Below are 27,925 nucleotides of genomic sequence, written 5' to 3'. Positions count from 1 at the left end.
ATGAGCCTCAGTGAGGAGCAGGCCCGGAGCTTTCTCGACCAGAACCCTGATTTCGCCCGCCAGTACTTTGGGAAGAAACTGAGCCCCGAGAATGTGGCCGCGGCCTGCGAGGACAGGTGCCCGCCGGACTGCAACAGCTTCCGGGAGCTCTGCCAGGTGGAGGAGAGCGAGGCGCTGCTGGAGCTGGTGCAGGACATGCAGGAGAACATTAACATGGAGCGCGTGGTCTTCAAGGTCCTGCGGCGCCTCTGCACCCTCCTGCAGGCCGACCGCTGCAGCCTCTTCATGTACCGCCAGCGCAACGGTGTGGCCGAGCTGGCCACCAGGCTCTTCAGCGTGCAGCCAGACAGCGTCCTGGAGGACTGCCTGGTGCCCCCTGACTCCGAGATCGTCTTCCCGCTGGATATTGGGGTCGTGGGCCATGTGGCTCAGACCAAGAAGATGGTGAATGTCAAGGACGTGGCCGAGGTGGGTCTGCGTAGCCTCAGGGAGGTGGCTGTGTGCATCTCCTGCACCTGTCCCAGGTGTCTGAGGGTCAGCTTGGATACTCAGGCCTCCAGGGAGGCCTCTTATCAGGGCACAGGCTTGTTCTGTGCAGAGGAGCGAGTACCTAGAGGCCCTGCCCGGCACTGTGCCCTGGCCGCCTGCCTCTCCAGCTCAGAGCTTCTGGCTCAAGCTGACATCGTGTGGCCACTGAGTTGGTGAGACCTGAGTCTGGGAGCCTCGGCTGAAGCAGACTCAGGCCCAAACCTGGGTGTCCCATGGTGGGGACCGTGTAGGTCGTGTGAGGACCCCTGGCTTCCAGGAAGACAGCCCAGGTGGGGGCTTCAGGGCTCTCTGGCCCTGCCTTGGGATTTGGGAAGAAGAGGTCACAGCTGAAGGTGGTGCAGATGCCCAGAAAGGAATGGGAGCCGGGGAAACCCCGAGTTCCCACCGTGACAGAAGCAGCTTTATCCCATGGGAGCCAACACTGGCCACCAGGGAAGAACAAACCTGGGAGCCACCGAGCATGGGGGTCCAGGGTGGGACGGGGGAGGGACGAGAGACTGAGAATTGAGACAGGCTCACTGGGGTCACTGAAGGTGGGAAGGCCAGGGCCTGTCCATGCAAAGCACAGGCTAGGGCAGACACTTCCTGAGGACAGAGGCGGCCCTGATGGGATTGGAGAACAAGTGTGGTGTGAGGTGCCTACCAGACTGGGTGAGGGCAGTGGCCAGCAGAGACCTGGAAAGGCCCTGAGGGGCTGCCTGGCAAGGAGGCTCCAAGGAAGAAGGGGGGTGGAGAAGCCCCTTCTCCCTGTCCTGCACCAGTCCCCAGCTTCCTCTCCCCTTTTCTGTCCCCATGGCTGAGGAGGCTGCAAGGGGCCCAGGCAGCCTCTGCTCTTGCTGGATGGGTCTTGGGAATTACCCACCAGGTCGCCTGCCCAGGGGCAGGCGTGGTCCCTCCTTCCCAGGCAGCTGGGGAGGGAGTGGCAATCCTCTTTTTTTTTTTTGAGACAGAGTCTCGCTCTGTCACCAGGCTGGAGTGCAATGGCACGATCTCGGTTCACTGCAAGCTCCGCCTCCCGGGTTCAAGCCATCCTCCTGCCTCAGCCTCCCGAGTAGCTGGGACTACAGGCGCCCACCACCACACCTGGCTAATTTTTGTATTTTTAGTAGAGACGGAGTTTTGTCATGTTGGTCAGGCTGGTCTCGAACTCCTGACCTCAGGTGATCCACCTGCCTTGGCCTCCCAAAGTGCTGGGATAACAGGTGTGAACCACCGCACCAGGCCGGAAGTGGCAATCCTCTTATCCCAACGGCAGTAAGCAAGCAGTGAGGCAGTGACCTAGATTCGGTAATCCCCGGGGTTACCTTCGTCTCCACCTCCCTCCTAAGAAGTGGGGCACCCACAAATCAATCATGCATCAGGAGCGTAAGTTACCAGGAAGCCAGGGAACTTCGCAGTGGTGGTGCCTGGGGTGGACACCAGCTGCCTTCTCCCTCCCCCAATTCCCTCCTCCCTTCTCCTCTCTCTATCCTGCTGCCCTCCTCCCTCCTTTTCTGCCGTCCTCCCTCTCTCCCTTCCTTCCTTCTGCATACAATCTCCAAGACAACTTCTCGTCCCCACCCTGTCGCAAGCCCGGGCTGTGTCCTTCTCCCGCCAGGAGTTCATCCCCTGCTGCCACCACCCCTTCACGCCTTTGTCCCCACCCAGCTGATGGTATCTCGTCCCTGCTCTGCGGGTCCCCCTCAAACTGCTGGGCTGTCCTAGGTCTGTCCCTCAGCCTGGCCTGTTCCCCAGGGCTGTTCCAGGTCCTGCCACTCCCACCCCCAGTGCCATGGCCGCACCTGCCCCAGCACTGACCTCCCCTGAGGCCTCCCCCCTGCCCAGTGTAGCTGGTGCCTCTCTGAGGGGCTGGGCGTGGTGTCTGCCCCTCCATTCTGTGGAGTCTTAGTTATCTCAGACTAAGGGAAGAGACTTGAGTCTAAACTGCCAAAAAAAACAAATTTTCATTAAATGCAAATTTTCATTAAGTGCATCTCAGCACCCTAAGCACTGCCAAGGGGTGGGCTTCTGGGTTCACATCTCAGTTTACAGAAGGGGAGACTGAGGCAGAGCACACCTCAGTCTGGCCCACTGAGCCCTCTTCGGGGGGTGTGAGCCACACCGGCTATTTTGGGAGAGCAGCACGTGGCTGTGGTGCGAGAGTCCCTGAGACGGGGCGTGAGTGGTCAGCATGGCACACCAGGGCCACCCAGAGCCTTGCCCACCTGAACCCTGTCTCCCTGTTTACACTGGGGAAATAATGTCTGCCTCACAAGGGAGCTGCAGTGGCTAAACCAGCCTGCTCCTGAGCACAGAGCTGGCAGGCCCTGGGGAACCAGCTCCTCCCTGAGCTTCGAGCATCCATCCTCCTGGAGCTGAGAGTGTCAGGCCAGGGCAAAGGCTGCAGTAGCCTGGCCTGTGGGCCCTCTTGTCCCCAGGGGCCTGTCCCAGGAGCCACCACGGAGGGAGGGGCTGCCCAGGGCTCACACTGTCAGGCCTACAGGGAGCCCAGGCAGTGCCAGGCCACGTGGGACCCACTTCTGGGAGGTGCAGGGCTTCAGCTGATGGCTCCAAGGCCCTGTCTGCTCCCAGAACTACGCTTGTTGTGTCACAGCAGCTGCCTGGGAGACATGGCAGATCCCAGGGCCTGCACAAGGAGGGCGCTGCCGGGACTCAGGACTGAGCACAACCTTCCTGGAGCCCGGCCCAGGCCTGGGCGTGGGTAAAACCTTGGGCTCAGGAACCACAGGTCCCAGAAGGTGGACACCAGGCCCTCCTCCATCCCTCCCAACATGTCAGAAGCCAGCGGGGCAGCTGGGTGAGAGGCCCTGCCCAGCCACCCAGTGTCCACAGCCCCCAGACAAGCCTCTCGGCAGGAAGGAAGCACAGGTCAGGTGCAGAGAGGTAGGAGTGAGTGGGCCTGTGAGACAGCACGGCCTTCCCCGTCCGCCGCCGTGCACCCCGGGCAGGGACGCCGCCCACACCTGATGACTGGGAAGGCCCCGCCATCACTCCTTTGTGGCTCCTCAGACCTGCAAGAGTTCACAGCGAGGGCAGCTGGGATGGAAGATCCTGGCGGGCTGGGGGGGGCTTGGCCACGGCCACCAAGTGGCAGGGCAGGACTCACACTCCGGCTCTGACTCTGCAGCGGTTTCTGAGCCCAGCCCCAGCCGAACAGCCACGAACCCCGCAGTGCTGCGCATGCAGCCTCACCCTCCATCCCTCTCCCAGCTCCTCTCCCTGGGACTGTCACGGGAACCCACCCCAAAGGCCCGTCCGGGTCCCTAGTGGGTCCCCTGACCCTGGCCCAAAACACCTCATCACAGGGTCCTGCACGTCGCCAGCAATCAAGACCCTTGGACTCAGTCCTGTGGTGGTCACTACAAGGTTGGACAGAGCAGAGGCGTTGAGAACACGGGCTGGGTGGGAACCCGGAGACAGAGGGAGGAGGGCGGCAGGACCGGCCGTCAGCCATGCTGAGCACAGACGGCAGAGGAGGCGGGGGGCTTGGGCAGTGGGACGGAGGGTTGGGGTGCTTTGGAGAAGCCACAGTGGGTGTGAAGGCCCCAGAGCCAGGCCCAGCTGCTCGGCTGTGTGAGCACACACCCTGGCCTGCTAGAGGCAGAGCAGATGCAGGGGGTTCCCAGGAGCCTGACAGTCCACAGCTGCCGCCCGCTCCCAGGTGAGGCTCCTGGTACGTCTGACCAGGAGGCTCTGGGGAAGCAGGGAAGCCTGGACGGGACAGTGGAGAGGAAGAGACCAGCAGGCAAGGACCCCCCAGCCAGGCATCACTACAGGGGACACAGAGCCCAGAGGGTACCAAGGAGGAGAGACGGGAGGCCAGCAGGGGACCCTCCCACTGAGCATCACCACGGGGGGACACAGAGCCCAGAGGGCACCAGAGAGGAGGGACGGGGGGGACGGCGGAGGCCACAAGTTAATCTTCACCATGGTGTTGCTGCATTTCACAATGGGTGGGGCAGCTGGCAGTTGGACGGAGAGGCCGAGGGTCCGTCCCTGTGGCTGAGGGGAGTTTGCAGGGCTGTCATCCCAGGAAGTGAAGGCTGGGCTGGGGTCGGGCTGCTGGGCCAACAGGGGCGGGGAGGGGAGCCACTGAGGCTGGAAGCTGCACCAGCCAAGCTGGGACCAAGGTGGCTGTGGCCCAGCTGGTACCAAGTGCCCATCCATGCATGGGCAGCAGAGTGACCAGATGCCGAGGAAAGGAGAGCCGGTGTCAGTGAGAGAGTGGCCGGATGTTTCCATGTGGGACTCTGCAGTCTTGATGGCAGATTTACAAAAAAGTAAACATTCCCTGTGGTGTCAGGGAAGCTGAGGAGGGCAGAGTGCAAGCCGGGGCTTGGTACAGATGTTCCTGGGAAGTCGCTGGACCAGCTGCTCCCAGAGGCCTGACAAGGTACAGGGAAGGAGGAACGAGGGGCAACCTCACTCAAAACTACCTGCTCGGAGGAGCATAGCTTCTGGCAGAACCTCCGCGGTGGCCAAGCCCCAGTTCTGGCTGCCTGCTCTGGACCTCTAAGGAGCTGTTCCGCTCGCTCCTAAGGGTGTGGGGGCTGGGGAGACACCAAGGGGCTGCAGTCACAAAACCTCAGGGTGAAGGTCTCAGTGCTGGGGCCAAGGGTGTATCTTCCAGGCACAGGCCTGGAAGGACCAGGAAGTGAATGGGGTCAGTGGTGAAGGAGAGAGGCTGTTGGCATCAGGATGGTAACTGCGGCCCACCCACCTCAGCTGGGAGAGCTGAAATGGAGCCAGGCACCTGCTGAGACCAGTGATGCAGCCAGGAAGGCAAGGGATCCAGGAGCAGCTGTGAAGGAGAGAGGATGGCAGACGAATGGGCTGAGAGAGCATTTTACAGAGTCCCGAGTGCACTTAAATCGCAGGATGGGGAGAGACTATGAAGAAGAGAAGGTGACAAATAGTGTGAGGTTCTTGGGTGGAGGGCAGGCCACAAGATAGAGGCGGGAAGGCTCTGTGGCTGCTCCCATACTTTCTTTGTGAAACTAGAGCTGTGAAAATGTGTGGGGCAGAGAGAAGTGACAGTCAGGTCTGAGATCCAGGAAGAAACTGGTAGAGACAAGGCTGGCAAGAGAAGTGATGCTGAACATTCATCAACCATAGCCTGTGTGACTGTGGGGCACCATCTGAAGGTCACGTTGTGTGGATCCCTGTGGTGCCGTCTGAGGGTCATGTTGTGTGGATCTCTTGGCGCTGTCTGAGGGTCACGTTGTGTGGATCCCTGTGGTGCCGTCTGAGGGTCACGTTGTGTGGGTCCATGTGGCACCATCTGAGGGTCATCCTGCATGGATCTGTGTGGCACCATCTGCTATCTCAGGGTCACATTGCATGGATTCCTGTGGTGCTGTCTGAGGGTCATGTTGTGTGGATCCATGTGGCACCATCTGAGGGTCACGTTGTGTGAATCCATGTGGCATCAGCTGAGAGTCATGCTGTGTGGATCCATGTGGCACTGTCTGAGGGTCACGTTGTGTGGGTCCATGTGGCACCATCTGAGGGTCATGCTGTATGGATCCGTGTGGCACTGTCTGAGGGTCACGTGGATTTGTGTGTGGCACCATCTGAGGGTCATCTTGTGTGATGCCATCTGAGGATCACATGTGGATCCAGGAGGCACCGTCTAAGCATCGTTTTGTGTGGATCCGTGTGGTGCCATCTGAGGGTTATGAGGGTCACATTGTGTGGATCTGTGTGGCGCTGTCTCAGGGTCACACTGTGCTCTTTCCAGAATCACTGGTTTATGTCCAGGTGTCATGCTGTGACGATCAGCAGCCAGGGAAGGGCCCCAAGTGAGAGTGTCAGTGAGGTTGGCAAGGGATGGGTTAAAAGGATGGACTCCAGGTAGAAAGGGAAGGAAACAGTCACAGAGAATCTGAATTCAACAGGGAGTACACATGGTGGCCACTGTAGCACTGACAGCTGGTGGAGGAGACACTGTCCAAACCGCCACAGGCACAACGGGCACCACAACAAGCAGGCAGGAGTGTGCTGTGTTTGGCTCAGGGGACGCAGGTGCCGAGATGAGCTCTCGGGGGACACAGGTGCCGAGATGAGCTCTCAGGGGACGCAGGTGCAGAGATGAGCTCTCGGGGGCCGCAGGTGCCGAGATGAGCTCTCGGGGGATGCAGGTGCCGAGATGAGCTCTCCGGGGACGCAGGTGCAGAGATGAGCTCTCGGGGGACGCAGGTGCAGAGATGAGCTCTCGGGGGACGCAGGTGCAGAGATGAGCTCTCGGGGGACGCAGTGCAGAGATGAGCTCTCGGGGGATGCAGGTGGTGAGATGAGCTCTCGGGGGATGCAGGTGGTGAGATGAGCCCTCCCTCAGGGAACACCCCTCTGTTTCAGATCCAGTAAAGGGATGTTGCCCCCACTGCCCATGCTGCCACCCCTGCCAGGGCTCACTCACCCGTCTTCCTGCCGCACCATCTTTTAAACGCTGGTTTTCCTTCAACACCAGCCTATGTGGCTATGGGCAGCAGCTGCATCTCCAAGAATCAGGAAAGGAGGAGCAGGAAGGATGGGTGCCATTTAGGAGCATCTGGCACCTCGGCCAGCCCCCAGCAGGCTTCCTCTGGGCAAGGTGGTGGAGGGAAGTTGCGAGGAGTCTGCCCTCTGCCGCTGCAGGGCTGCCGTGCCTAGAAACAGCACGAGATGTGAGGCGCATCCCAGGAGCTCCTGTTCAGCTGGTGCAGTGGCTGAGGGCAGAGCCTGTTATTTTTGCCTCATGGACTAGTGAGGAGAAGGCCGTAGAACTGCCCTGTGCCTGCTGCAGGTCGCACAGGTGGGAAGTCCAGACCCCAGCAGGGCCGACCCCGGAGCCATTGATCTGGGTCACTGCCCCAGGGCACCCTGGCCTCATGTAAACAAATGTCAGTACCAGAAAGTAAGAGGAGGGTCTGGGGTCACATCCAACTCTCTGAAGGACGGAATCCTGGTCGCCTGGGGGTGCCTGGTCTCAGTAACCCTCAGTGCGTCTGGGCCGAGGCAGAGCTCAGCTGACCTGTTCCTTGGGGGGCCGGAACCTAAAACCAAAGAGAAGAGGGGCTGCTCTGAATCTGGTGGGAGTGAGGGTGGGTGGGGAGCCCCCAGGAGCCAGAGGCAGGCAAAGTTCTCATCACAGTGGGCCCCAGATCCCAGGGAGCAGACCCCTGGGAGTGTGGGCCTGGGAGGCCAGAGGGGTAGCGTACAGACCCCAGGGCTGCCAGGACTCTCACCCTGGCTTGCCAGCTGCACCTGCCCTGGCTAAAGTGTCCCACGAACAAGCCCACAATCAGAATGGGCTCATCCCGCATCCTACGAGGAGCTGTCTCTTGGGGAAGAGTGTAGGAGTGTCCTGCAGGGGGCTGAAGGCAGGAGAGGGTGGCGGACACCAGGAGGCTTCAGGGACAAGGTGAGCAGGCAGGCTCAACAAGCATCCAGGAGGCCCAATGCTGCTGGAAGGTGGCAGGTGTGGGACGGCACGGGAAGTGCCAGGCAGGGTGGGGCCACCGGTGAGGCCTGTATAGGTCTGCTGGACTGAGCACTGGGGGGCACCAGCGTCCTCCGCACAGAGGTGCACAGAGCCAGGCTGGAGTCACAGGGACAGGCCCAGCTCTCATCGCCCAGTGGCCACGTTCCAGTGCCCAGCAGGGCCCCTGGGCGCCTCACACCTGGAGGGCAGCGGCCTCCACAGAGCTTGGCAGCAACCCCAGTGGTGCGGGCTCCAGGCCCACGCAGCGACAGCCTCTTTAGCCTCTTTCCTCTCCTGCGGCAGTGTCCTCACTTCAGCTCATTTGCTGACGAGCTCACTGACTACAAGACAAAGAATATCCTGGCCACACCCATCATGAATGGCAAAGACGTCGTGGCGGTGATCATGGCGGTGAACAAGCTCAACGGCCCATTCTTCACCAGCGAAGACGAAGACGTGAGTGCCTCCTTGCCTGCCCGCCTGCCTGCCCGCCCGTGTGTTCTGTGTGGCGAGTCTGCCTACCTGCCTGCCTGCCTGCCTGCCCGCATGCCTGCCCACGTGTTCTGTGCTGCGCGTCTGCTGGGCTGCTGGGCTCCGTGTGCTCGTCCGCACATCGCTCCTGTGTGTCTGCACACACCTGTGTGTGTGTGTGTGTGTGACAGAGACAGAGACAGCTTACGTGCCCGCCCTGTGCACCTGAGCTTGCGTGTGCCAGTCCATGTCTGTGTGCTGGGCACAGCTTCCTGGCCTGTCTGGGCAGCCTCAGGAGGGCACGTTTCTCCTGCAAAATACCCACGGGGCACATGTCTGAAAGCTGGAATTTTAACTCCTCTTGTGGCGATTCCCGTTTCAGGTGTTCTTGAAGTACCTGAATTTCGCCACATTGGACCTGAAGATCTATCACCTGAGCTACCTCCACAACTGCGAGACGCGCCGCGGCCAGGTACCACACGCTGAGCATGGCCCCCTGTCTCGCTGCCTGCGCAGAGCCCGGTGGTGGCAGGTGGTACTGTGCTCGCCTGGCAGGTCCCGGGGTGGGCACTGCTCCGGGGAGAGGAGGCCCCACGGCTTCTGTGGCTGTGCTGAGCTGCAACGGCCAGACCCATCTGCCACCTGCCTGCGATCCGGCCAGAGCGGGTGTGAGGCACCTGCAGAGGGGGAAAGGGGCACCCTTCCTAGAGGCTGCCCCTGACCACCTTGGGAGGAGCCAGCATGAGTGATGAGTGAGCAGATCCGGCCCTGGCTGAGAGAGGGTACGGGGGCAGGTCCGGCCCTGGCCGAGAGAGGGTACGGGGGCAGGTCCGGCCCTGGCCGAGAGAGGGTACGGGGGCAGGTCCGGCCCTGGCCGAGAGAGGGTACGGGGGCAGGTCCGGCCCTGGCCGAGAGAGGGTACGGGGGCAGGTCCGGCCCTGGCCGAGAGAGGGTACGGGGGCAGGTCCGGCCCTGGCCGAGAGAGGGTACGGGGGCAGGTCCGGCCCTGGCCGAGAGAGGGTACGGGGCAGGTCCGGCCCTGGCCGAGAGAGGGTACGGGGGCAGGTCCGGCCCTGGCCGAGAGAGGGTACGGGGGCAGGTCCGGCCCTGGCCGAGAGAGGGTACGGGGGCAGGTCCGGCCCTGGCCGAGAGAGGGTACGGGGGCAGGTCCGGCCCTGGCTGAGATGTTGGGGAGGGAGGCCCGAGGACCTTATGGAGTCAGGTGTGCCAAGGTGTGTGGGAAAATGCAGGGGGGTGACCTCCAGGGCAGGTGGTCCTCCCGTCTAAGACCGTGGCTCAGGGGAGACCTGGATGGATAGTGAGTGGGTCAGGGGAAGGAGGCTCTATGTTGGGGCTGGGAAGCTGTCCACACGGTGGCCTTGGGGCTGAGCCACAAAGGAGAACTGTAAAGACGGTGGGTCACCTCCTGCCTTCCCCATGTCTTGTTCTGCCTGCGGACGCTGCCTGGCCCTGGTCACCTGCTGCAAGCCTGCTGAATGTGGCGAGAGGCTGAGGTCTTTATCTCAGCATCTGGAGGGTTTAGGGGCCTCCTCCTGGCCCCAGGGCTGCCTCAGGGGCAGTCTGGAAAGGCGGGCAGGGCTCCTGACCAAGCAGCCCCAATCCAAGCAGGCCTCCCACAGGCCAGGGCCGTGGGAACCAGGGACCAGGGAGACCATCTGTGTAATTTATCTGGAATTATTTTGCGTAAGAGATTTGTCTCTTTTCCCCATTTACTAATTTATTCAACCATTTATTTATGTCAGTCTGGATTTAGGAGTATTGTATGCTTAGGTTATAATTCAACACGATTTTGTTTATTTTCTTGCTCGTGTGAGTCCAGCTTTGGCCACTGGGAGCTCTTCTGCTTGGCTCCTGTGCTCTTTTTACATGACCCCATCACTGTGGGGTTTTGCTTTGGTTTGTTTTTTGTTTTTTTGTGTGTTTTTTATTTTTGTTTTGTTTTGTTTTGTTTTTGAGATGGGGTCCATCTCGGCTCACTACAACCTCTGCCCCCAAGTTCAAGCGATTTCCTGCCTCAGCCTCCCAAGTAGCTGGGATCACAGGTATGCACTACCATGCCCAGCTAATTTTTGTATTTTTAGTAGAGATGGGGTTTCACCACGTTGGCCAGGATGGTCTCCAACTCCTGACCTCAAGTGATCTGCCCACCTCAGTCTCCCAAAGTGCTGGGATCACTGGTGTGAGGCACTGCGCTCAGCCTGGCTTGGTTTTGAAATTCCTCAATTTTTAGCTCCACAGGATGCCCCCAGCTCATTGTGTATTTCCTGCCTTGGTCCAGGGAGCCCAGTTCCTTCTGTTGGAAAGCAGTAACAGGAGCCGCGGCCTGGGGGCCGGCAGTGCTGGTCGCAGGGGTCGCTGCTTCCAGGCCGTCTCAGCCAGCAGAGCGAGAGGCAGCCATGCTCTGCCAGCCCTTGCGAGTCCCCTGAGTGTGCACAGAGCTGCAAATGTTCCTGCGCGTGACCATTGCGCTCGAGCTGATGTCTCCAGCCCTGGTCCAGGCAGCACGGCTCATTCTGGCTTCTTCCTCTTGCTGTTATGTGAATTCCCATCCAACAGTGGAACGCCTGGGAGCCGTCCTCCGCCCATGCACTTAATTGTCTGATTCCAGCGCAGGGGTATAGCCGTGTCAGGATTGTTCACCCGCACCCCACGGAGAACAGTGTCACCGAGTAGAATATGGGGTTGATGAAGAGTTTCTTTTGCCTTCAGTCTTACTGAGGCTAGAAAGTGGCTTGCTCTGTTCCTTCCCACCAGTGATGAGTGAGATTTCCTGCTGCTCTGCAATCTCACCAGCATTTGGTGGCACTGCAATCTGATGGGTGTACGGTAGCATCTCATTATTGTTGTAATTTACAATCCCCTAATGACAGATGATGTCGCACGTCTTTTCATTTACATACCTGCCATCTGTACATCTTAATCTTTGGTGAGTTGTCTGTTCAGATCTTTTGCCCTGTTTGATTGGGTTATTTGTTTTCTTATCATTTAAAGAGTTTTATTTTTATTTTTATTTACTTATTTATTTATTTATTGGAGACAGGGTCTTACTCTGTCACCCAGGCTGGAGTGCAATGGCGCGATCTCGGCTCACTGCAACCTCTGCCTCCCAGATTCAAGCAATTCTCCTGCCTTAGCCTCCCAAGTAGCTGGGACTACAGGTATGCCCCACCACACCTGGGTAATTTTTTTTTAGAGACAGAGTCTTGCTGTGCCGCCCAGGATAGTAGGAGGGCAGTTCTGTAATGTTTTTCTGGGGGTCCACAGTTCACAGGAGGCAGAAATGGCAAATCAGGCAGAGCAGGGGCTCTGCTAGCAGCAAACATGAGGGAATAGAGAGCGTGTCCCTTAAGTTCATGGGCAAATGTCTGAACGGCCTTTTCTAAAGGAAAGGGGGAGAAGTGGGGAGCCCAGGCTTCTGGGCAGGAGAGACGCCTCTAAGTTCTTACGGCTGCTATCAGCTTGAGCCATTTAGGTGCAGAACTGGAAACTGTCAAGGGTGACTAAGCCCTGCTTCTGGCATGAGAAAGTTAAACTTGTATTCAAAAGTGATGCTCAGGCTGAGGGTGGTGGCTCATGTCTGTAATCCCAGCACTTGGGGGAGGTCGGGGCAGGCAGATCACCTGAGGTCAAGAGTTTGAGACCAGCCTGGGCAACATGGTGAAACCGTCTCTACTAAAATACAAAAAATTACCCAGACATGGTGGTGCATGCCTGTAGTCCCAGCTACTCGGGAGGCTGAGGCAGGAGAATTGCTTGAACCCAGGAGCTGGGTTCTCCTCCTCAGGTCCTCCTGCCCAGGACCTGCAGTGAGCTGAGATCGTACCACTGCACTCCAGCCTGGGCGACAGAACAAGACTCCATCTCAAAAAAAAAAAAAGAGAGAGAGAGAAAAAAAAAAGGTGATGCTGAGACCAGGAGCAGTGGCTCCCCTCTATAGGAAAGCTGAGGTGGGAGAATCACTTGAGGCCAGGGATTTGAGACCAACCTGGGCAATATAGCAAGACCCCATCTCTACAAAAACAGAAGAGTGATTTGCAAATATTTTCTACCAGGATGTGGCTTGTCTTTTAATTCACTTTACACTGTATTTTGCAAAATAGTTTTAAATTTTATTATAATAAAGTCCAATTGGCCAGGCATGGTGGCTCATGCCTGTAATCCCAGCACTTTGGGAGGCCAAAGCAGGCCAATTACCTGAGGTCAGGAGTTCGAGATCAGCCTGGCCAAGATGGTGAAACCCCATCTCTACTAAAAAAATATGAAAATTAGCTGGGCATGGTAGTGGGCACCTGTAATCCCACTTACTCAGGAGGCCGAGGCAGGAGAATCGCTTGAACCTGGGAGACGGAGGTTGCAGTGAGCTGAGATCACACCATTGCACTCCAGCCTGGATCACAGAGCGAGACTCCCATCTCGAAAAAAAAAAATCCGGCCGGGCGCGGTGGCTCAAGCCTGTAATCCCAGCACTTTGGGAGGCCGAGACGGGCGGATCACGAGGTCAGGAGATCAAGACCATCCTGGCTAACACGGTGAAACCCCGTCTCTACTAAAAAATACAAAAATCTAGCCGGGCGAGGTGGCGGGCGCCTGTAGTCCCAGCTACTCGGGAGGCTGAGGCAGGAGAATGGCGTAAACCTGGGAGGCGGAGCTTGCAGTGAGCTGAGATCCGGCCACTGCACTCCAGCCTGGGCGACAGAGCAAGACTCTGCCTCAAAAAAAAAAAAAAAAAAAAAAAAAAAAAAAAAAAAAATCCAACTTAGTATTTTTTTTCCTTCATGGATTGTATTTTGTGTTGTATCTAAAAACTCATCACTAAACCCAAGGTCACCTAGATTTTCTCTTGTTGTCTGCTAGAAGTCGTATAGATTTGTATTTTACATTAGATGTGTGATTCATTTTCTGAAAGGTGTAAGGTCTGCATCTAGATGAATTTTTTGTGGTGGTGGTGTTGGCATGTGGAAGTCCAGTTGATCCAGCACCATGTGTTGAAAAAGGCCACCTTTTCTCCATTGTGTTGCTTTTGCTCTTTTGTCAAAGATCAGGTGGCTCTGTTGGTGTGAGTCTGTTCCTGAGCTCTTTATTCTGTTCCACTGTCGTATGTGTCTATTCATCCACGATACCAGACCGTAGACCGTCCTGATCACTGTAGGTTTAGAGTAAGTCTTGAAGTTGGGAATGTCAGCACTCTACTTTTCTTTCCTCTGCAGTATTGTGCTAGCTATTCTGGGTTTGTTGCCTTTCCACATAAACCTTAGAGTCAGTTTGTCAATATCCACACAATAGCTTACTAGTAGTGTAATTGGGACTATATTAAATCTGTAGATCAAGTTGGGAAAAATTGCCGTCTTAGAAATAATGCATCTTCCAATTGATGAACACAGAATATCTCTTCATGTATTCAGATCTTCGCTTTCTTTCATCAGAATGTTGCAGTTTTTGCATACAAATCCATAATTTTATTAGATTTGTACCTAAGTATTTCATTTTCCCATGGTAAAGTAAGTGATATTGGATTCTTAATTTCAAATTCCGATTGTTCATTGCTATTATAAAGCAAAGCAATGGACCGCTGTATGTTAACTTTGTATCCTGGGCAGAGAAGAGGCGAGGGTCAGGCCGGGCAGGGGGTCCCTGAGTGCCCGAGGCCTCACTTTCTCCTTGGTCATGTCCAGGGGTCCCACCAAGTACTGTCACAGCCACACCTTTAAAACCGAGGTCTGTTGGGCTGTGTGGCCGGGGCAGGCCAGCCAGGCATCCCAGCTCCTGGGGGACCCATGAAACCCTGACCACAGCCCCACACACAGCCATCAGAGACACACTTTTTTTTTTTTTTCTGAGACAGAGTCTCACTCTGTCACCCAAGCTGGAGTGCAGTGGCACAATCTCGGCTCACTGCAACCTCTGCCTCCCAGGTTCAAGCGATTCTCCTGCCTCAGGCTCCCAAGTAACTGAGACTACAGATGTGCATCACCACGCCTGCCTAATCTTTGTATTTTTAGTAGAGACAGGATTTCACCATGTTGGCCAGGCTGGTCTCAAACTCCTGAGCTCAGGTGATCTGCCCACGTCAGCCTCCCAAAGTGCTGGAATTACAGGCATGAGCCACTGCACTGAGCCAGGAGTTTTTTATTGATTATTTGGTGTTTTTACCTAGACAATCATGTCATCTGCAAACAAAGATAGTTTTCTTCCCTCTCAATCTATATACATTGTATTTCTTTTTCTTGTCTCATTGCACTAGCTAGGACTTCAAGTATAATGTTGAATGTGAATGGTGAGAGGAGGGAGACATCTTTGCCTTATTTCCAATCTTAGGAGAAAGCATCCACTTTCTCACCATTAAGAATGACATCGGCCGGGTGCGGTGGCCCAAGCCTGTAATCCCAGCACTTTGGGAGGCCGAGACGGGCGGATCACGAGGTCAGGAGATCGAGACCATCCTGGCTAACACAGTGAAACCCCGTCTCTACTAAAAAACACAAAAAACTAGCCGGGCGAGGTGGTGAGCGCCTGTAGTCCCAGCTACTCGGGAGGCTGAGGCAGAAGAATGGTGTGAACCCAGGAGGCAGAGCTTGCAGTGAGCTGAGATCACGCCACTGTACTCCAGCCTGGGCAAGAGAGCCAGACTCCACCTAAAAAAAAAAAAAAAAAAAAAAAAGACATCGCCCAGCTAGGCACAGTGGCTCATGCCTGTAATCCCACCACTTTGGGAGACCGAGGTGGGTGGATCACCTGAGGTCGGGAGTTCGAGATCAGCCTGACCAACATGGAGAAACCCCTGTCTCTACTAAAAATACAAAAAATTAGCCAGGCGTGGTGGCACATTTCTGTAAATTCAGCTACTCAGGAGGCTGAGGCAGGAGAATCGTTTGATCCTGGGAGGCGGAGGTTGCGGTGAGCCACGATTGTGCCATCACACTCCAGCCTGAGCAACAAGAGTGAAACTCCATCTGAAAAATAAAACAAAACAAAAAAAAGAATGACATTGTCCAGCGTGGTGGCTCATGCCTGTAATCCCAGCACTCTGGGCGGCTAAAGCAGGCAGATAGCTCCAGCCCAGGAGCTTGAGACAAGCCTGGGCAACATGGTCAAACACCATCTCCACAAAAAGTGCAAAAATGTTAGCCAGGCATGGTAGTGTGTGCAGTCCCAGCAGCTCGCCATTGCGCTCCAACCTGGGCAACAGACACTGTCTCAGAAAAAGAAAAGAAAAGAAAAGAAAAAAAGAATGCCTTTAGCTCTAGGATTTTTGTTGAATTTTTAAAATCTAATTGAGGAAGTTCCCTCTATTTCTAGTTTGCTAATTGTTTTTATTCTGAATGAATGTTGGATTTTTCAAATTTTTTTCTGCATTGATTGATAACATCATGTGTTTTTTGAACAAATTTTGAACGAGCTTTGCATAACTAGAATAAATGCCACCTGGTTATGTAGTGTAATTATTATTTTCATACATTGTTAAATTGGTCTTGCCATGTTTTGTTAAGAATTTTGGCATCTATAGGCCGGGCACGGTGGCTCAAGCCTGTAATCCCAGCACTTTGGGAGGTTGAGGCGGGCAGATCACAAGGTCAAGAGATCAAGAGCATCCTGGCCAACATAGTGAAACCCTGTCTCTAGTAAAAATACAAAAATTAGCTGGGCAAGGTGGCAGGCGCCTGTAGTCCCAGCTACTCGGGAGGCTGAGGCAGGAGAATCACTTGAACCTGGGAGGTGGAGGTTGCAGTGAGCCAAGATCGTGCCACTGCACTCCAGCCTGACGACAGAGTGAGATTCTATCTCAAGAAAAGGAAAATAAAAGAATTTTTGCATCTATATTCGTAAGCTACATTGGTCTGTAGTTTTTCTTTCTTATCTGGTTTTGCTATTAGGATAATTTTGACCTCATCGAATAAGATAGAAGTGCTTCCTCTGCTTCTATTTTTGGAAGAGATTGTAGTGAATTGACATAATATCTTTCCTCAATGTTTGGTCAGATTCACCAGTGAAACTATTAGGGACTGGTGCTTTCTTTTTAGATGATTATTAATTATTGATTCAATTTCTTTAATACTCAGAGAACTCTTTAGATTCTTCTCATTCTCCTAATGTGAGTCTTGGTAGTTTGTGTCTTTCTAGTGATCAGTCTATTTCATCTAAGTTAAAATCAAATTTTGAGGCATAGAGTTGTCATAATTATTATTTATTTTCTTCTGCTTGCTTTAGGCTTAATTTGAAGTTCTTTTTCTAGTTTCTTAAGCTTTGAACATTGATTTAGATCTTTCTTCTTTTTTATTATGTGCATTCAATACTATAAATTTTCCTCCAAGCACTGCTTTCCCTGCACCTGACAAATTCTGATAGGTTGTGTATTTTTACTCTTATTTAGTTCAAAATCTTTTTTTTTTTTTTTTTTTTTTTTTGACGGAGTCTCGCTCTGTCACCAGGCTGGAGTGCAGTGGCGCAATCTTGGCTCACTGCAACCTCTGCCTCCTGGGTTCACGCCATTCTCGTGGCTCAGCCTCCCAAGTAACTGGGACTACAGGCGCCCACCACCACGCCCGGCTAATTTTTGTATTTTTAGTAGAGACGGGGTTTCACTGTGTTAGCCAGGATGGTCTCAATCTCCTGACCTCGTGGATCGCCTGTCTCGGCCTCCAGAAGCGCTGGGATCACAGGCGTGAGCCACCGCGCCCGGCCGAGTTCAAACCCTTTTAAAAGGTCTCTTGAGACTGGTCCATCTGTTATTTAGAAGTGTGTTGTTAAGTCCATTTTAGGCCGGGCGCGGTGGCTCAAACCTGTAATCCCAGCACTTTGGGAGGCCGAGACGGGCGGATCATGAGGTCATGAGATCGAGATCATCCTGGCTAAAACGGTGAAACCCTGTCTCTACTAAAAAAAAATACAAAAAACTAGCCGGACAAGGTGTCTGGCGCCTGTAGTACCAGCTACTCGGGAGGCTGAGGCAGGAGAATGGCGTGAACCCGGGAGGTGGAGCTTGCAGCGAGCTGAGATCCGGCCACTGTACTCCAGCCTGGGTGATAGAGCAAGACTCCGTCTCAAAAAAAAAAAAAAAATCCATTTTAAAGTTTTCAGCTGTATTTCTGTTATTGATTTCTAATTTAATTGCACTATAAGAACATATTTTTCATTATTTTTATTTTCAAAATTTTGTTAAGATGTGTCTTATGGCCCAGAATGTGGTTTATCTTGCTGTATGCTCCACATGACCTTGAGAAGAATGTGTATTGCACTGTTGGTGGATAACATAATTTGTAGATGTCAATTATGTCCAGTCGAACAATGGTGTTGTTTATTATATTTTTATTTTTATCTTTTTTTTTTTTTTGAGACTGATTCTTTCTCTGTCACTCAGGCTGGAGTACAAAATGGTGCGATCTCAGCTCACTGCAACCTCCACCTTGTGATTCAGGTGATTCTCCTGCCTCAGCCTCCTGAGTAGCTGGGATTATAGGCACGCGCCACCACACCCACCTACTTCTTATATTTTTAGTAGAGACGGGGTTTCACCATGTTGCCCAGGTTGGTCTCCAACTCCCAGCCTCAGGTGATCCACCCACCTCAGCCTCCCAAAGTGTTGGGATGACAGACGCGAGCCACCGCGCCTGGCCCACAGTGTTGTTTAGTTCAGCAGTGTTCTTACTGAGCCTCTGCCTGCTAGATGTGCTCATTCTGATAGAGGGTAGTAAGTCTCCAACAGTAGTGGAGGATGCGTCTCTCCTCACAGCTTTATTAGCTTTTGTTTCATGTGTTTTGATGCTTTGTTATTAGACGTATGAACATGAATGATTTTTATGTCTTCATAGAGAAACAGCCCCTTCATCATGTTATGATGACCCTTCCACCAATCATTTTCCTTGTTCTAAAGTATTCTTTGTCTAAATTAATATAGCTACCCCAGTGTCCTTGGATTCATTTTAGCATAGGATATATTTCTTCATTCCTTACTTTTAAACTGTGTGTGTCTTTATACTTAAAGTGGGTTTTTTATAGACAACATATATATATAGGGTCAGGTCTTAGTTCTTTTTATCCACTCTGAAAATCTGTCAAGTGGTGTATTTAGGCTATTCACACTTAAAGTGATTATTGATATAGTTGGATTAATATATATACCATATTCTTAACTGTTTTCTCTGCATTGCACTTAGTCTTTATTATTATCATCCCCTCTTTTTTCTGCCTTCTCTGGTTTTAATCGAGCATCTTATCCCATACTCTCTCCTCTCTTAGGTTATCAGTTATACTTGTTTTTCTTTTGTTTTTTTTTTTTTTTTTTTTTTTTTTGAGACAGAGTTTTGCTCTTTTTGCCCAGGCTGGAGTGCAATGGTGCGATCTCGGCTCACCACAACCTCCGCCTCCCAGGTTCAAGCAATTCCCCTGCCTCAGCCTCCCGAGTAGCTGGGATTATAGGCATGTACCACCACCCCGACTAATTTTGTATTTTTAGTAGAGACAGGGTTTCTCCATGTTGGTCAGGCTGGTCTTGAACTCCTGACCTCAGGTGATCCACCTGCCTCGGCCTCCCAAAGTGCTGGGATTACAGGCGTGAGCCACCTCGCCCGGCTATACTTGTTTTTCTAAAAAAATTTAGCATTTCCCCAGAATTTGCAATAATCATTTATGACTACTCTAAGCCCTCTTCCAAATAGCATTATACTGCTTCACTAAAGTGCAGCTATCTTACAGCAATGTACCTACAATTTCTCACTTCCACACTTACAAAATTTCTGTCATTTATTTTACTCATCCATGTGCTATAATCATGTAATATACTGTTACTATTATTACTTTGGACAAATAGTTATTAGAGAAATTAAGAAAAATAAAATATGTTACCTTCCTGTCATTTATTTGTTTTCTGCTGCTGTTCCTGTTTTCACGCATATGCAAGTTTCTGATCTATCTCATTCTTCCTGTTTCCAAGGAACTTCTTTGAATATTTTCTGCAGGGCCAGACCACTGGTAACACATTCCTCAGTTTCTGTTTATCTGAGAAAGTCTTTATTTCTCCTTCACTTCCAAGGAGAACTTTACTGGATATAGAATTATAAGTTAGCACATTTTTTTCTCAATGCTTCCAATACTTCACTCCACTCTCCTCTTGCTCGCATCGTTTCTGATGAGCTGTTTCCAACATCTGCTTCCACTCTTGGTCAGATGTTCCCCCACCCCCAGCTTCCCTCGAGGTTTTCAGCCTGGTTTTGTGCAGTTTGAATATGATGTGCCTTAGGATCCGTTTTTTGACATTTGCCTTTTTTCAGTCACTGAGCATCCTAGACGTGCGCTTTGGTGTCTGTCAATAATGTTGGCAAATCTCAGCCATTATTGCCTCCAACATGTCTTCCCCTTTGCTCTTTCGGCTCCTCCCGGCACCCGCCGCCCGCTGGCACCTTCTGTATCTGTCTCTCTGCTCCGCTCCCTCCGCTCATGGTTCCCTCTGCGTTTCTCCTTCAGACACGCGCAGCCTCCGGACGGGCCACAGGCGCTCTGCGTTTCCGCCTGGCATCTCCTGTGCTCCAGCAGCCTTGTCCTTCCAGAGCGTCCATCTCTTTGCTTATGTTACCGTCTGCTCTCGTGTGCTGCCTCCTTTTTGTAGTAGCGCCGTTAGCATATTGATCATCGTAATTTTACTTTTTTTTTTTTTTTTTTTTTTGAGACATTGTCTTGCTCTGTGGCCCTGGCTGGAGTGCAGTGGCAGCATCTTGGCTCACTGCAGCCTCCACCTCCTGGGTTCTAGTGATTCTCCTGCCTCAGCCTCCTGAGTAGCTGGGATGATAGGCACCCACCACCGCGGCCTGGCTAATTTTTGTATTTTTAGTAGAGATGGGGTGTCACCATGTTGGCCAGGCTGGTCTTGATCTCCTGACTTCAGTTGAACTGCCTGCCTCGGCCTCCCAAAGTGCTAGAATTACAGGCGTGCGCCACCTCGCCCAGCCTGATCATAGAAATTTTAAATTCCCAGTCTGATAATTCCCAACTTCGTGTCACATCTGAGTCTGGTTCTGAGCTTGCTTTGTCTTTATGGACTGTTGCCTTTTCCCGCCTTTTAGCGTGACTTGTAATTTTTGGCCAAAGCAGGGACTGGGGCAAATCAGCCTTCAGTGTGGGATTTGGGGTCCATCTGGCCCGGAACTGGGCTGTATTGAACATTGGCTGCAGCTGAGGGTGCCGGCAGCTTCCGCGCCCTTGCTTGTGGTTTGCTTTCGCTCCCGTATCAGCTTGAGCTGCCATAACAAAATACCACACACCAAGCGCCTTAGACAGCAGGCATTCGCTTCTGACACTTCTGGAGGAGGCGAAGTTCCAGACGAAGGTGCTGACCAGTTCTGTTTCTGGCGAGGGCTCTCTCCCTGGCTTGCTGTGTCCTCGTCCCATAAGGGCACCAATCCTCTCGTGGGGGCCCCATGCTTGTGACCTCACCTAACCCTAATCATCCCCCAGGGCCCCACCTCCACTCACCGTCGCATCTGGGGTGAGGGCTTCACAGATGCACGGGGGGAGGGGCACGCAATCTGGTCCACAGCAGGGACCACCCAGCAACAGATCTCAGTTTTAAAAGTGTGGCTCTGGCCAGGTGTGATGGCTCGTGCCAGTAATCCCAGCATTTTGGGAGGCTAAGGAGGGCAGAACACCTGAGGTCAGGAGTTCGAGACCAGCCTGGCCAAAATGGTGAAATCCCGTCTCTACTAAAACATACAAAAAATTAGCTGGGCATGGTGGTGTGTGCCTGTAACACCAGCTATGCAGGACGCTGAGGCAGGAAAATTGCTTGAACCCAGGAGGCAGAGGTCGCAGTGAGCCGAGATCATGCCACTGCACTCTAGCCTGGGCAACAAGAGCAAAACTGCGTCAAGGAAGGAAGGAAGGAAGGAAGGAAGGAAGGAGGGAGGGAGGGAAGGAAGATCCAAGAGTCAGGCATGTTTGCCCACTCTGTTGTCTGGTCACCCCAGCTCTAAACCAGGCAATAAGTGAATTGCCAACACCTAGGAAACCCCTTGTTTCCAGCCTCTCAGCCTGCAGGCGTGTGGAGACCAGCTCAAGGTTCTAACACATGACCTTGTGTCTCCATGCGAGACTTTTGATTTTGCACCAGACGTTGCCCAATCCTAGGAAAAGCTGTTTCTGGGCTTTCCCCTCCGAATGGCATTTTTAGGCATCCTGACTTGCAGGAGGCACAGGCCTGCCTCACGGCTCTTTTTGAAAATAAAAGTTTGCGATGAGCAAAGATTGGCCCCCGAGGTCCACCCAATGCCTGTACTTCGTCTGCCTCCTCCTTGAGCTGTGGAAGGAAAGCTGGTCACTGGGATTAAAGCAGCCTCCGGGCATTCACCCCTCCCTCTGTCCAGGGCCGTCACCTGGACAATCAGGAACTACCTTCTGTCCCAGGCACCCTCCGGACTGGAGGCCCCTGCCACTCCCTTTCTGAAAAGCCTCTCGGACACTCACATTAGAGCCAGTCGAGGCCGCAGGGAAGCCATGGGTTAGGCCCTGCAGAGTTCGGGTTTCTCTGTGACCTGTCAGGACAGCCGCCAGTTGGGCTTAGTGGAGCAGTTCCCACGGCCCAGCCATCTGAGCTGCAGCAAAGCTGCATGAAGGGCCTGTGGGTGCAGGGCTGCGGCTCCCACCTCCATGCCGGCCATGTGTCAGGACCTGATGGCTCGCTGTAAGGGCAGAGGACGTGCCCCGACTCAGGTCAGGCGTGGGAGGAGCGGGGGAGTCTTCCGTCTCAGCAGGTCTGTCTGACTCTTGCATCCTGTGAGCAAGCAGAGCCATTCAGAAGTGAGAGGCAGCCAGGAGGGGCGGGCGTGGTCTGTGCACACCCGGCAGTGGTGGGAACCTGTTGAGCTGGTCAACTTGATGACTTAGGGCCCTGCCATGATGCGCTAGATGTAGCTGTGGGGAGAAGACACCCTCGCACAGCAACCCGTCTGCTGTAGCGAAGCCCAGAGCACAGGCAACAGTGACCCACAGTGAGGGGCGGGGTGGCTGAGCCTGGATGTCTATCACCTTCCCTTTTAATATAACTTTCTAGTTTATAGGTTACATGATTTAATTGTAAAAATGGCTATGTTTAACAACTGGCTCTCAGAATTCCTGAGGATTCAACAACCAGCTCAGAATCTCACCATGAGTGAGATGAAACCCTCGGCCCTGATGCCAGGACACACGGTAGATCTGGCGATGTCAAGGCCCTGGGCCCGGCAGGGAAACGTCTCCAGAAACAAGGCTCCTGGGGCTGGGGCTTCAGTAGGAACAAGTCCCATCCTAGCCACCAGGCTTCCAAGGGACATTGGGGGCACCTGCTGCTGCTTTGAAAGTCCAGGAGTGCCATTCTCAGATCCCCCAGGCACTTGCTGGGGTCTCTCATGCTGACCGCAGCCCGGGAAGACTGTTCACTGGTGGGCCCACAAAGGCCTGGGGTTGGGACCACGTAGGCCTGGGCACTTCCTCCCACCACGGCCATGGCCCCAGGCTCAGGGGTCGGGGGAGATGCTGACCCTCCTCCGTGGGGTGGGCAGCCAGTGAGGATCCCATCTGCACTGGCCCCTTAGGACCTCCTGGCCCCTCCTTCCCATACGTAATGAGAGGGCCATGAGGCTGAGCAGCTCCCCTTCCAGGGCCACATGCGTCTCTGCGCCTTCTGCCCCCGCCGTGTCAGTAGGTCCCTCACTTCCAACTATACCAGGTGGCCATCATTGTCACCCTGGTTTTACCCTGGAGCATTAAACCCAACCCCAGTCAATGCAGGAGAGGCACAACCACAGCTTCCACGCAGCCCAGAAGCCCAGGTCACTCGAACCATCCCTGGGGCCTTGTGGATGCAGCAGGTGGTACGGGGGTGCTGGGATGCTGGGCACAGGCTCAGGGCAGGAGGGACCCCCACGGGATGCTGGGCACAGGCTCAGGGCAGGAGAGGCCCCCACTCCCCAAGGAGGGGACGAGTCTGGAAGACTCCAGGGCAGGCCTTGAGCCACACCTTGGAAAGGGGATGGGTCCCGCCCAGCACTGGATGTTTGGCTTAACAAGTTCCCGACATTTTAAAGTCGAGACATTTCATGTAAGAATTGGGGTTTCTACATCTCTTGAAAGACTGGGAGCCCAACCCTGCTGGGTCTCTGGCCCCCTGGGCCACTGCCCGGGACAGGCAGACCCCAGGTGCGAAGCCTCAAGCTGCTTTCTGCTCACAGTCAACGGCCTCCATCAGAGGCCTCAGGGCTTCCCTTTGATCTGGAGTTGGAATCGGGGGACGCTGCCCAGGAAGATGCCTGGGCCACCTGTGTGGGCAGAGAGGGCCCAGGAAGGCCCAAGGTGGGGTCAGGGCACCAAGGGGACAGAGTGGAGGGGGTCCCCCAGCCCAGAACCACCCAGGCACCAAGACTTCCAGCAGTCAGGACGGAAACAGTTCCAGCACCACACACGGGAGAGGGCCGGCGGCTGGAGGCTGTGGAGGCCAGAAGGCTGGCTTCAGGAGGTTGTGTAGATGCAGTTTCAGAGGTTGGAAGAGCCATTCCGAGGGCAGGGGTGTTGACGGGGGCACAGAGGAATGCCCTGAGGCTGAGCTGGCAGCGAAAATTTGCCCACTGCACACTGAAGATGCCTACACTTCAGTCAATTGCTGTGTGCAGCAGCAGGCTTTTAACCGGAAAATTAAAAGCGAAAACAAGGAGGAAAGGCAGAGGCCTCAGGGTGGGGCTGCTGGGCTCAGACCACCTTGGACTCAGTGCCTGCCCTCACTGAGGCTCCAGTGTCAACAGCAGTGGGGCTGTCACAGGCAGGGCAGGGGCTGAGGACGTTTGACCAGCCATCGACACTGTGGGGGGAGGGCTAAACCCTTTTTCCCATGTCCTTAGATGACTCCAAAAATTAGATGTGAAGCCCAGCCCTCTCCTGAGCTTCAGCAGAGCGAGCTGCGGCTGTGCCCAATGTCCGGCCAGAGCTTGGTCCCCAGCAGAGTATCTGTGTGGTGGTCGCACAAGCGGCTCACACAGCCACACACAAGGGGCTCCCAGAGCCAGGCACCCTTCGAAAGTGTGACAGGCATTACTGCCTGTAACCCTCCCCACACCCTGAGTGCAGAATGTCACTCTTCCTGTTTTATATGTGGGGACACTGAGGTCCAGGAGTGAGCTGACCTTCCCGAGGTCACAGGGCTGGCGCAAGGTAGCTCAGTGACCTCGCCGCTGTGTGTTGGGGAAATGAGGGCTGAGGGGCTCACCCTGCAGTGGGCAGAGGGACGTGCGGGTTGGCGGTGGGGGTGAGCCGCCCTCCCCATGGCACACGTGTGGAGACAGGCCTCCTGGGGGCCACTGGCTGCAATCACACAGAGCCCGGAGGTCTGTGGTGGGCAGTAGTGCCACTGAGAGTGTGGACGCAAGGCCCGCACGGGCACCAGCACCTGCACTCCCAACCTCACACAGACTACGGCCGAGGGACCTCGTGAGGCGGGACCCCCATGGGGTCAGACTGAATGGGGAGTGGGGACACTGGGGGGTTGGTGGGTCCTCAGGGAGGGCCTCCTGGAAAGGACTTGAGGCCAAGTCTTGGGAGGAGGAGGGCCCAGGATGAGGGCCTGGAGGCAGAGGCCAGAGCCTGAGTGAAGACGCTGAGGTCCGCAGGAGAGAGACTGAGCGTGCGAGGGATGCAGAGGGCACAGGGGGTGGGCCAGGCCTCCACCTGCGGCTCTGGGTGAACCAGGCATATGAGGAGAATGCACCTGGCGATTCCACACGTCTACAGCTGAACGTGTCTCCAAGCCGCAGGCCCTGGGATTATGAAGAGCCGTCTCCATTCAGCAGGCCCTGGGGCCATGAAGAGCAGCCTAGCAGTTGCCGTTTGCACCTGCTGTTTTCCTAAGTCCTGTTCTGGACCCACTAACTCTAGTGACTAAACTGACTTCTGCACACGTGCACGGGGCCAAAGCTCCTGACCAGTGCAGGGACACAGAGGGTGGGACATACTCAGATAAGGGCTGGGAAGCCTGGGAGCTTCTGCTGAGGGTGGCACCAGCAGCAGTTCCATGACCGTGACTGCGGCCAGGGCGGCTCAATGACCGTGACTGCGGCCAGGGCGGCTCCGGGACCAAAACTGCAGCCAGGGCAGGAGAGTGTGGAGGCCACTGAGGAGGGTCTGCGCCCCTTGGTGAGGCAGGAGTCAGTGTAGGCTGCAGACCCGGCAGAGATTGGAAGGCAGGGGTCAGGGTCACTGGAGACACATGGCTCAGGAAAGGCTTCAGGGAGAAAAAGGTGTTGGACACCGTGTGGAGAGAGGCTGGTGCTTGGGGGCTGCTGGGGGGCCGGGCCTCAGCAGGGAGGGAGGGAGGGGCTCTGGAAACAGCAGAGCTGGCACTGAGGACGCCACCAGGGAAGAACAGTGACGTGCATGGACCTGGAGGATGCCGTTGGCCAAAAGAAGCGAGGATCTCACTCACGTGTGGGATCCAAAAACTCTGAATTCATGGAAACAGTGAGTGGAAAGGGGGTTGCAGGAGGCCGGGGCAGGAAGACAGAGAGAGAAAGCAGACATTGGTCAAAGGGTGCAAAGTGTTCGTTAGCTGGAGCTGTGGGCTTCAAGGTCAGCCGCGCTGCATGGCGGCCACCGCTGCCATTAACCACAGTACACAGGGTGCTCGGTAAGTGTGGTTTGCTTCCGAGGATTTATTATGTGGGAAAAGTTTTAAATTAAAATAACAATAAGAATGTAAAACAATACAGTAGAACAGCCGTTTTCATGGCATTGCATTGCACTGGGTGCTGAGTCATCGGAGATGGTTTAAGGTGTGGGGGGCGTGTGCAACCTCTGTGCAAACTCTAGGCCGTTTCATATCTGGGACTTGAGCATCCTCGGATTTTGATATCAGAGCAGCGTCCTGGAACCAGTTTCCCTGAGGATACCGAGGGATGACTGTGTCGTATACCAAATTGCTAGAAAATCGATTTGCAATGTTCTCACCATAAAAAAATAAGTTGGTGAGATGATGGATATGTTGATTAGCTTAATTGAATCTTTCTGCAACAAATACATAGATCAGAACATCACACCAAACCCCGTAATACATAAACCCCATAAATACACACAATTATTTCAACCGAAGATAAACTAAAATCAGTAAAATCAAGGTATTGGGAAATAAAGCTACGAACGTCTCACTGCCCTTGGCAACAGGAGAGCCTGGTCCGGTTCCCACCATGAGCTGAGTGCCAGGGGGTGGAACTTCAGAGGGCCTGGCGGGGAGAGAGCTGGGCTAGGACGCCGCAGCGGAGGAGAGAGAGCTGGCACCACGCGGTAGAAGACCCAGCGGCCGCCGCGAGTGTGAGAAGGCAAGGCCTGGAGGGGACTGGGTCTGGACGTTGACCAAGGAGGCAGAGAAAGGTGGACCCAGGAGGGCCCTGGGGTGAGTCTGAGCCTGGCGGCAGCGCTAACCCAGCAGCCAGGGGCCCGTGCGGTGGGACGTCCTGCGCAGGGTCTGGCCAGGACCTCGTGGAGTGCGTCAGCAACGCTTCACTCTCAGACGCTTAGCGGAAGCCACAGGAGGCCCCACATCCAGAAACCACGGCCTGATGTTCTCAAAGCCCAGCTCACCACAGGCGGTTCTGCAGCAGCCGAGAGGAAGAAGGGCTGGTCGGATGTCTGCCTCTGTAGGTCCAAGCGGCAGATTCCACTTTCCACTTGTCCCCTTGTGAGTGATCAGGGACGTGACCGCAGCCTGGAGGCCTCACCGCCAGCCGGTTCCCAGGCCCCGCGCGCGTGGGTGCCACACGCTCAGATGAAACTTGGCCACGGAGCCACCAATCAGGGTCTGTGCCGGGCTCCACGGCTGGGCAGGTGGTCAGATGCGGGAGCGCACCTGTGTGTCAGGCTTGAGTTGACCCCGTGCTGCTGTGGTCAGACAGGCGTGAGGGTGGGGTGGCCGCAGGCCCACAGGTGTGCCCCTCCCTGCAGGTGCTGCTGTGGTCGGCCAACAAGGTGTTTGAGGAGCTGACGGACATCGAGAGGCAGTTCCACAAGGCCTTCTACACAGTGCGGGCCTACCTCAACTGCGAGCGCTACTCCGTGGGCCTCCTGGACATGACCAAGGAGAAGGTGAGGCTTCGGCGGCTCGGGGACCCCCTGCCTGGCCCGACCCAGGTCCCGCGCTGACGGCCTCACCCTCACCTCTTCTCTGCCCAGGAATTTTTTGACGTGTGGCCTGTGCTGATGGGAGAGTCCCAGCCGTACTCAGGCCCACGCACACCGGATGGCCGGGTGAGTCTTAGGGGAGGGGCCCAGGGCCCGTCCACATGCCTCTGTTTCCCTGGCTCCAACTTCAGGGCAGGAGTGGGAGGGATAGGGGTGGGGTTTGGGGAGGTGGGAACTGGCCGGGGGGGCTCCCGGGTGCCTGTCTGTTGTCTCCACCAGGCTCCCCTACTACTGCGCTCCAGG

The 27,925-nt window shown here is 54.8% G+C and overlaps 1 protein-coding gene across 1 annotated transcript; it reads left to right on the top strand.

Annotated features, from left to right (window-relative positions):
* LOC140710579 (rod cGMP-specific 3',5'-cyclic phosphodiesterase subunit beta-like) lies at positions 1 to 27,813 on the top strand. Its single transcript, XM_073012601.1, has 4 exons — positions 1 to 468; positions 8,315 to 8,467; positions 8,865 to 8,954; positions 27,446 to 27,813. Exons 1-4 carry the CDS (start codon positions 1 to 3, stop codon positions 27,641 to 27,643), a joined length of 909 nt encoding a protein of 302 aa, XP_072868702.1. The 3' UTR covers positions 27,644 to 27,813.
* Positions 27,814 to 27,925: the final 112 nt, after the last annotated feature.

Source organism: Chlorocebus sabaeus, chromosome 27 (assembly GCF_047675955.1).
Source record: "Chlorocebus sabaeus isolate Y175 chromosome 27, mChlSab1.0.hap1, whole genome shotgun sequence".
In the NCBI taxonomy this organism is placed as follows: Eukaryota; Metazoa; Chordata; class Mammalia; order Primates; family Cercopithecidae; genus Chlorocebus; species Chlorocebus sabaeus.
Note: the sequence above shows the minus strand (reverse complement) of the source record. Positions and strands in the feature narration are given on the sequence as shown.